We start from the raw sequence: 10175 nt of genomic DNA, 5'->3' as shown, positions 1-10175 counted from the left end.
CCCAGCAGCTCAGATTGGAGGAAGGGTAAGGGGTTAGTGGGAGGGACCCCTCTGCAGAGCCTCGCCCAAAGCTCCTGATGGGGAGGACAAAACAGCACAAAGAGCCGGCGGTACTGGAGGGCCCGGAGCAGAGTGGCGGAAGTGGAGCGCTCCAAAGAGGAGGAATAGCCGGCGGAGGCCAGTGGGAGGGAGATGGTGGGAGATTACAGATTGGACCAGCTGCCCAGGGAGGGGAGACACAATGGAGGGAAGTTGCCGCGTGGCTGTGCTGGAGGCAGCACCCGCCCATGATGCACGCTGTCCCCCACACCCCAGGATGAAGCGGGATGCCTCCAGCAGGGTGAGAGGCACAGGGAAATCTCTGGTGGAAATTCCTTCGGCATGGTCCCGCTGTGGTGGTGCCATGGCCAGAGGGACATCAGGGAGGGAGGAATGGGGATGGCCATAACCAAGGAGCAGGGGGCGTGTGTTTCTTCCTGGTCGATTGGGGGATTTACTGCTGTTTGGGAATCAAGCTGGGAAGGTGCTGATTGATTTCAAACAGGAATTCTCTAAGTGCACTGATTTAAAGGGAAGGAGGGACTTTTTGGGCAGCTAGGTTTTAACTCCCAGGCTTCAGACCCACTCTGTATGCAGGCTCCAGTTGTGTTTTTTACTCAAGTTTCCTATACAAGGAGGAGCCCATGAGCAGAACTTGTCTCTGTCCAGTGGCTCCTAGGGAGGCTCCACCCAAAGCCCAGTTCTTGGTGGTTTTCTGTGGCCTTTCCATCATGCTCAGGATTACACAGAATCTGTGCTGTTCCTTCTGCAGCACCACAGATATGCTCTGGTTTCCTCTCCTTCCTGACATCTTTTTCCCTTCCTTTCTCCCTCCCTACTGCTGAGGTCATCCCTCTCTTATCCTTCATTCTTCTGTCTCCACCACCCACTTGCTGCCATCAGCATGGAGCTCCCCTGGATGCAGAGGGAGATGCCTGCTCCCAGTGAGGCTGGACAGGCTGCCCGTGGATCTGGGCAGGCATCCCTGGGTTCTGGTCCCATCTACTTCAACCTGATCATAGCCACCTCCTGCTGCCTGGGTTGGGAGCCTGGGGACCCAGATGTTTGCTAGTGTGGTGCCCAGCTCTTGCTGCTCTATGTGGAGTGGCAGCTCCAGCTCTGCAGAGCTTCCCACTGCAGCCACCCCAGCCTTTGAGCTGGGAGCTGCCAAGGCTGCTCGGGCACTGGGGCTCTGTGGAGCATCAGGTGTTGGAGATGCTGGAAGCTCCTCCTGGCAATGGCAATATGAGGTTGTCACACAAGAACTCTCCAGTGCCAAGAAAGCCGTTGCCAGCCATGGATCAGGTAATGAAAATATTGGTACTTGTGCTATGGAGCCTCAGAAAGCCAAGTGAGGCTTTCTCCCACTACTTGCCTGCCAGCACAAGGGGCAGGGACCTGCCTCCCTCCCTTGGATGAGTCACTGCATCACAAGATGACTACACCTGACTGAGCAGGGTGATGGGACTTTCGTGTTTTAGCTGTTCTTTCTTCCCGCAACGGTGAGACCAGGCACAGTGCTGCCACTGGGGATCCAGGTGACCCACGAGGGATCCTCTCTGATTCAACCAAGGATCCAGGTGACCCATCCACAGAGGGGGACTGAATCTTCGTCCCCTCCAGGGCAGAGTGCTGCTGAAGGTCAAAGCTGCCCCTGCGTCCTGCCAGAGCCTTTCCTGGCTGCATCATGCCACCGTCTCCCACCTAGGCAATAAAACCCACAGACACTTCCCCGGGGACGACGCTTGTCCGCGCCCGGGGTTGCTGCGGGCGGGCGGTGCCGGGGCCAGCGGGGTCCCGGGGTACTGCCTGGGATCCTCAGGTCCCCCGGGCTGCCAGCAGGGACAGGGACACTTAACTCCCGGGGCCTGTCCCCAAGCGAGATACGCCACCGCCATCTATCGGCCAGTGCCCGGGGACAGGGAGTGACAGACACCCGTCTGTCCCCGCCGTCCCGCAACGAGGAGGTTCTGCAGCTGGTGTTGGCTCGCTTTGGGGGTGCCCGAGTCCCCCTGCAAGGCTTGGAGGGCTGCGGAGCATCGGGGCAGGGGGTGGTGTCCCCGCTAGGATGGTCAGCGGGACAGACTGGACATCGGGGAGCCTGGGCGGGTTGCGTGGGCTCTGGGCAGGTGGGTGTCTCCCCCCGGCAGAGCCCTGCGGGAGCTGGGGGACTCCCGACCCACGCGGGAGCATTGCTGCACCGGGCAGCATCGCTGCGGGCTGTGCACGCAGCAAAGGCACGCACCCACCCGTGCCCCGCTGCCACGGCAGAGCTGGGGACGAGGCCAGTGTCCCTTCCCAGCCTCTAGCCACCGTGCAGGACCCTTGCTAGCGAGCGATGCTTTGCTGTGTTCTTTTAGCTGAGCACGAGCGCCCGGCGTGTCTCTCTCTCTGTGAGAGACCCAGTAGGCTTTTAGCTCTGATTTTTTTTTTTTTTTTGTTTGTTTTTTTTTTGCCCCGGAATGATGCGTTTCACCTAATTCCAGGAGCTCCCCTAAAACTCCTGATGCTCTGACACTGCCTGCGGCTTCCAGCTAACGTGTTTCCTCCGTGCAAGTTCTTGCTCAAGGACGTAGGACGGCTGCTGGTGTTCAGCGCCTGGTGCCTGCCACAGCTGCGTCCTCACCAGAGGGAGCTGCGTCCCGCATTGAGGCACAGCCCAGTACTGGCCCAATTCCCTACCTTTTTTATAGCCCTTGGCAATAAGACAGCTGACGTACTGCTCAGGTCTAACGGGCGTCCAAAGGTGCGTGGATTTACATTTCTCTTGGCACCACCAAGCCGTGCCAGGCATGGTCTGTGCCTGCCAGGAGTCTCCCATGTCAGTTCCAAAGCCATATTGCCCCGGGGGGCATTGCAGGCTTTCTCTGGGGCTGACACTGGCTGCCAGTGCAGTATCTGCAGGCATGCTGGGCCAGGGAGATTAGGGCTGAAGCCTCTACCAATCTCCTGGAACAGCCATCGCTTCAGCTGCTTTTGAGGATGATCCCAGAACAAGCTCTAGTGTCACAGCGTGCCCGAGCTGCCCTCATGGAGGACGCTTGCAAGAGTGACCCCTGCTGCCACCCCTGTGCCACTCCCATCCAGCCCAGGAGCAGCTCCTTCCCCACCTCTGCCGCCTCCCCAGTGCAACAGGCCCCCTGCCCACACCCAGCTCCAGCCAGGGTGCCACTTTGCAGTCCCGTGGTGGGGGAATTTGACACATAAGCCTGCACTAGGTATGGGTATTATCAGTATCTCCCCATCAGAGCAGACATGCCAAGAGCTGTTCCAGCCCAGCCCAGAGGATTGCTTCTTCTAGTGGTTCTCTATAGACAAGAAAGCAGATTTTCAGCCTCAGCTTTACCTTTCAGGGTACCTTCCCTGCCTAGAAAGGGAAATAGCCTTTCAGGCTATTCCCTGCAGTGCCATGCTTGGACAGAGGCACGCAGGCTGGGACCAGCCTAGCCCAGAGCTGTCTCTCAGTTTAACCCAGGCAGCAAAGTGGGTCAGAAGGGGTTTCCAGGCCCACCAGAGGCAATGTCTGCTCTGTGTCCAGGAGCCCCGGCGCTTGCGTTTGGCACTGCTGTAAGGCCGGGAGGTCATGAGAACTTGTACAACTTTATTGGGGCCTGACAGAGCCCTGAGGAATCCCAGAGCCAGGGTGGGTTGGGGCAGGAGGGAGGCGGTGAGCCCATCTCTCTGCTCCTCGTGGGCTCCAGCCACCTCCTCCCACCAAGCAGGGCTGTCAGGCACCCACTGCAGAGGGGCTGTGGGGCAGGAAACCTCAGGGCAGCCCAGGGTGCTGGCAGAGACAGCACAGGGATGTGGTTTCCAGGGCAGTGCTCTTGCTCCTCTGCCTGCCCCCGAGCTGGGCTGGCAAAAGCCTCCAAGCACTGGGACCTCAGCGCCCTGTGTGGGGTCATGAAGGCAGGAGCAGCCCAGGAGCCCACCAGCCCCAGCTGAAGGTACAGGACAGACATTGGAGAGATCTCCCCTTCTTTCACTGAGTAAGATGAACCCTCGGCCCCCAGCTCCCCTCACCCCAGCTCTGCCCTTAACCTGCAGGAGTGCAGTCATCTCCAGTTACCCCAGGAAGGCAGCTGGAGGCTCCTGGGCTGCTCCTGGCGTGGCAACCTCAGGCTGCCTGAAATAGTTTGGGCTTGTGCCATAGCACAGCTGCGGCAGCCCCAGACCTGTTACCTGGAGCAGGGCCAGACCAGTGGTGCTTCCCAGCTCTGCCTGCTCAGGGGCTGTGGGGCTCACCCAACCCAGGACAGGGCTCAAAGGGCAGTTGGACACAAGAAAGCAAGGCAGCAAATCCCTGCCTGTGCTGGATGTGGCTGGAGATCCTGCAGGAAAGTGAAAGGAAAAGGGATTGTCTCCAAAACTCTGCCGGGCTGAGCATTGCTTCCTTGCTGGAAAGCCAAAAATAGTCTCTTTACTCAGAAGAGGCTGTAGGAGGAGAGATCTCACTCGAAGCACAGCCAAATACCTAGGAGGCCAGAGGACAGACCCAGAGCAGTGTGGCTACAGAGAGGCATTATCAGACCTTGGAAAGGCAGCGGCCATAGCTGAACCAGCCAATAACTCCATTGCCTCTGGGCATCTCATCGTGCCAAAGGTGCCAGAGGAACCAGTCTGGCTGGCAAGGGAACACTCCCACCCTGGCAGAGCTGGGCAGCAGCAGCATGCTGCCACGGCCAGCCCTTAGTTTGTGACAGGCATGCAGCTCAGAGATGGCAGCAGGACATTTTTCCTGTCCATTGTGGCCTGGCCCAAGGCATATATGGGAATCCCCATGGCACCTCTACTGTCCCTGCAGTGCCAAACCCATCAGAGGCAGTGCCATTCCCTGCAGGGCTGCTGCTGCCTGCACTGGGCAACACCCAGCTGCTGCTGGGTAAGCTGGCAGAGCCACCAGAAAGGCTGTGTCCTTGCTAGGGGAACACTTTAAGCCAGTTGCTCACATAGCAGCATTTCTGGGCTGTGCTGACTTTTCATTTCCCTGTTCCTGGGGGTCTCACTCCCTCCCCCAGCACTTCTGTGGGTAGTTATTCCTGGAAAACACCCTGGAGACACTTTCGATCATGCCGTCACCCACTGACATTTATAGAGCTTCTTCCAGCAGCTGATGGATTTAATAGTGTGAATCTGCCCCCAGCCCTGGTCCATTTATGCCTTTGCCTCCACGGGGTTTGTCCCCATTGCCCCAGTGCACAGTGAGGGCTAAAGGCAAAACTGCAGCTCTGCCGCCAGCAGCTTTCAGCTCCTGAGCAGAGAGTTCTGCCCTGGCAGAGCCCAGTTGTACCCATCTTCTGTGAACTCCTGTCTAATGCCCTGCTCTCCAACCTAATCCTGCCCTGGTGTCTCCCAGCCATCTCTGCTTCTCCCTCTTGGGTGGAGGAGCTGCAGGGCTGCCAAATCTTGCAATACTCAGACTATTTCTTAAAGCCCCAGCTCCTGAAAGTGGGAAAACTTCCAGTTCCTGACTTCCCGTGGCTTTTGTGTCCTTAGGGAGTTTCTCATCCTTCTGCTTGTGCAGAAAAGGCAGGGACCAGGGGCCTGCAGCCCATGCCAGGGAGCAGAGGATGGGCACAGCACCCAACTCAGGTGGGCCCAGGCTGCAGAAGGGTGACTGTGGCTGCTCTGTGCCAGGGACATCCAGACCTGCCAGGCAGCCATCAAAAATCACACAGGTGGTCACTCAGCTTCCCTCACCACCTTCAGAGCCAGGGCAAGAGAGGTGTGTAAGGGAAAGGTGGACATACAGCTGGGCTGGGGCTTGGGCAGGGTGTCAAGCACCCAGCCCTGCAGTGCAGAGGTCCCTACCCTCCAGCCCCCCAGCTGTGCTGGAGCCCATGGCCACTGAGGGCCAATGATCCCCCTTGGTCACCCAGCAGCTTTTCCAGCCACAGGAAAACCCCTCTTTGTCCTCACCACAGCCCACTCCAGCAGTGTTCTGTGCAGACCAGGCCAGCAGATCTTCTGGAGCAGCCCCAATTCGACCCAGATACCCACCAGCAGCACATACCACAGCTGTGAATGCATTTCCTCCAGGGAATTATTTCGGGCACGGCTCTGTGGGACACATGCCACACCTGAATGCGCTGGGAGAGTCAGGCATCACGCATGAGCACCTTATTCAAGAAACCCAGAGATCTGCTCTGGGCAGGTCAGCACAATGAGGCAATACTTTAGTGCACAGCTCACAGCTCCATAGCTGGGTGGGACCCTAAAATAAACTGCTATCAAGACAACTAGTAACATGTTAAAAAAAAAGTTATTCTACTAATTACCACTAGGTTGGAAAAGATATTAGCATTTTGAGCAATTTTAAGATGCTCATCAAGCATCGAACTAGTCCAATTACTCAAAACTATGGGGCAAAAGCTCTGCTGAGACCCAAATCTCCTATATGAGGTGCACAAAGCCTTCCAGCCTCCTTCAGCACCAAATTCCTATGCTGCTCCTGACACACAACAACCCCTCCTGCCAACACCTCCATTTGGAGCAGTTTGGAAGCATCCTAAGGACCCCCAGCCAGACTGAGGGTGTGGGACTACCTGGCCAAGGAGCTACTCCTGTGGGGTCACAACCCACACTAGCAGCGGGCGATGGACCAGGAGCCAAAGGGGATGGGGGCACCCTCATCCCTGCATGCTGCCAGGGTGACTGGGCCAGACACGCACCCCCAGACCGCTCTTGCCTCCCTGCTCTGGCATCCATCAAAAGAGCTCAGCAGCAGGCACAGTCAGAAAGGCACAGTGTTGGGAGCTGGGCCATGCTGGAGTAAGAATGGGACATGAGGATAGAGCAGAACTGTTTTTATTGGAGGTGTCAAGAGCAGGAACAAGAACAAACCTACAGGCTCCCTCCTCAAGTGCCATCCTCCCCTCACCCACCACCACACCAGGGCAGTCAGCATCATGTGTGCGTGCTACGAGACAACGGCCACGGCTTATACTTTGCTTCAGCCAAAAGCCACACAAAGCCCCCAGCATCCTGCCATCACCCCCTCCTTGGCAACTGCGAGCTCAGCTTGGCCCTGCCAGGGGCAGGGCAGGACATTCACCTTCCCCTCTGAGGAGGAGTGAGTTTTGCATGAGATGCTGTGGTTAAGGGAAGGACAGGAGCACAGCTCCACCAAAGTGCCAGGGGATGTGACCTGGGATGCAGCTCTTGGTGGGACATCTCGGAGGACCCCGGGAGAGAGCAAGCTGTGCAGCCTGAGCAGAGCTGCAACAGCCACAGGCAAAAAGCGGCATTGCTAAACCCCAAAGGGCTTCGCTGCCCCCTCTCTTCAACACAAACCAAACCAAAAGGGAGAGGGGTCAGGAGACAAACCAGGAGGGGATGTGAGGCAGGTCTGGAACAGTGTTTCGCTCTGGCTCACTTCCCAGCCCAACGCTCCTCCTGGTGCTTGGTAAGGATGTATTTGAAGAACTCGTACACAGACCAGGCAATCGCCGTTGAGGGCATCTGAAAAATGACTCTCGCCTGGACCCCTCTGAAGTAGGCGGTCACACCGCCCACTTGGTACACCGTCCTGAAGGCATTAGCCATGCCTGTGATGTGTCCGCTGATGTTGGAGCTCAAGGCCAGGGACTCCTGGGTGTTGAGCAGTGTTTTGCAAACGTCCAAAGGCGTAGTGGCAGCAGCAGCAACAGCCCCTGCGCAGGCTCCGGAGACCACGTGGGAGCCTGGGTTGTACTGTCTGTGGGGGTTGAGCTGCTCTTGCAAGAACTCATAGGTCATGAAGTGAATGGCTTGGAAGGGGATGTTCATGGTGAGCTGGGTGGTGTAGCTGCGGTAGAAAGCTCCGGCCCCTTCGTTGCGCCACACAGCCCGTACACAGTCCATCACACGCTGGTAAGGCGAGTTGTACATCTGCATCCTCTGCTTGACCACTTGGGACAGGCGGTGGCAGCAGCAGCCAGGACCCAGGCACGGAGGGGAAGAGGAGAGAGAAGGGTAAACACAAAGCCAGGCTTCCTCCAAATGCTTGGAGTTTGGTCACACTGGCCTAAGAGCTGAAGACAGACAACTCGAACCACCAGTGCCCCTGTGTCTCCAGACAGGACACCAGCCATTTACATCTGCTGAGGCATCACTGTCACACAGACATCACCACGATGAAGCCACTCACATGCCACAGACTCAGGGAATATTCTGATATCCCACTGCTTACAGTCCAGATCCACCTTTGCTCCCGTTGCAACTGATGCTTCCTCATCCACTGCTGCAGAGCTATCACTCAGTCAGAAGAACGCCCCCTGCATCCAGTCTCTTTATTTCCCAGACAGCTCTCGATCTGGTTAAGACTGTCCCTCCCCTGCCACCCCCACTGCAGCCCAGAATAACCACAGCTCATTGCAGAGCCCATTAGCCAGGAACTGTTAGCAGCCACTCCGGGGCAGGACTCAGGTGCCAAACCCCCCTAACACATCCAAGAGCAGGACAAGGGAGCCCAGAGCACAGCCTGCCACTGTTCTACCTCCACCATTTCAATGTGACTGTAAGGAGCTAAAAATGATGCAATGCTGAACCACTACAGTCATGACAAGAGCAGCTCCAGGGAAGGAATGACAACAGTCTGGCAGCTGCCTGCTCCTCGGGGTCCCTGCCGTGCAGTGGGGAGGCAGGAGCTGTGCTGGGCCCAGATCAGCTGGAGCCTGCACTATCACAAACCCTCCAGTTTTAAGAGGGGAAAATACTTTCATGACTGGCCTTTCCTCATTGCTTCTCCTTCTCCCACCACCTTAACTGACTTAATAAAATTACTAACTTTTTATGCTTTTTTCATATACACCAGGCTCATCAAAATCAGCATCTTCCAGACATTTCACAAGATCTCCCTTCTCCCAACTTCTCTAGCATGTTTTTGTACCCTACTCTTCTAATTTTCCTCTTGAACACAGGCCCACAACTGTACCACATCTTCCCCAGATCTCACCACAGCAATGCCCAGCTTCCATACACTTAGAATGACTTCAGCAGTGCCAACCACATCTCTCTTGCCTTCTCTCCTGCTCCAGGTAACAGTTCCCAGTCAAACTCCTGGGTCAAAGGCCCATGTCCTCCCAGCTCCTCCTAAACCATAGTTTGCTGTGCTCCTGAGTACATCTCTTCTACCTACCCTGTCCCTAACAGGCAGCCACCAGGGTCCCTAACCAGAGCCACAGGCCCCCAAAGAACCCTTGCAGTCAGGCAAGTAACAAGAGCACCCTTTGTGCTACAGAGGGGACCCAAAAGGCTTGAGCAGACCCTGATTCTCCCCTTCCCAGCAGGCCAGGACCATCGTTACCTTCAGCAGGGTTCATGGCTGCATCGTGGAGCAACGTTGCTACACACCCGGCTGCACCTGCAAAACAAGAACTGCCACATGTGAGGGGGGGAAAGGTGAGGGACCCTGGGGCTCCACCACAGCCCCAAGTCCCTGGCCGAGGCACAGGAGGAGGCCCCTGGAAAAAGGTGAGATCTGAAGGCGGCCTCCATCTCCCCTCCAAAAGGCAGGCTGATCCTCAGGGGTTCCCACCCAGAGTGAGATTGAGAAAGAGAGGGAGAAGATTGTGACAGGCTGCCAAGTACCAAGGGGTGACCATGACTATTTGTGCCCACTCCTTGGGGGACAGGCCAATGCCACCAGCTAGCAGGGAGGCTTTAGGATGGTGAGTGTCCCCGTGCCCCATGGAGAAGCCCGCTGGCACTCCGCTGCATGGCTGCCAAGGGCAAAACAACGTGCCCTGCTCTCCCCTCAGCCCCATGCTCTCCCTACTGTGGCAGGTCCTTGAGACAAGTAACGGGCACCATGGCGAGACGGGCTCCGAAACCGGCTCCGAAACCACGTGGCACTCCTGGGGCGAGCTCTGGCACTGCCAACCCACGGGGCCGCGGCCAGTCCCAGCTTGTCTGCAGGCAGCTCCTGTCCACCAGCATCCTTCCGAGCCAGGGCCACTAACCTGCTTCACGCCAGATACCTGGCAGCAGCTCTGCAGGCGCGGAGCGGTGCTTCTCCGTGCCCGGCACCGTGCGGCTGGCTCATGGCTGGAGAGAGCACAGGGCTTTAGGACATCCACGGCACCCCGACCCCGCGGCGGGACCGGGCCTCCCTACCGCTCCCACCCCGCTCCCACCCCGGCGGGGCGGGGCCCGCG

The 10175-nt window shown here is 57.5% G+C and overlaps 1 protein-coding gene across 1 annotated transcript; it reads right to left on the bottom strand.

The window, feature by feature from the left end:
• Positions 1-6830: 6830 nt before the first annotated feature.
• SLC25A28 (solute carrier family 25 member 28) lies at positions 6831-10169 on the bottom strand. The gene is made up of 2 exons (XM_008643823.2): positions 9326-10169; positions 6831-7928 (listed from the first exon to the last, which is right to left on the bottom strand). Exons 1-2 carry the CDS (start codon positions 9339-9341, stop codon positions 7411-7413), a joined length of 534 nt encoding a protein of 177 aa, XP_008642045.1. The 5' UTR covers positions 9342-10169; the 3' UTR covers positions 6831-7410.
• Positions 10170-10175: the final 6 nt, after the last annotated feature.

Source organism: Corvus brachyrhynchos, unplaced genomic scaffold (assembly GCF_000691975.1).
Source record: "Corvus brachyrhynchos isolate BGI_N302 unplaced genomic scaffold, ASM69197v1 scaffold61, whole genome shotgun sequence".
Lineage (NCBI taxonomy): Eukaryota > Metazoa > Chordata > Aves > Passeriformes > Corvidae > Corvus > Corvus brachyrhynchos.
This window is presented reverse-complemented; position numbering and strand designations above follow the sequence as displayed.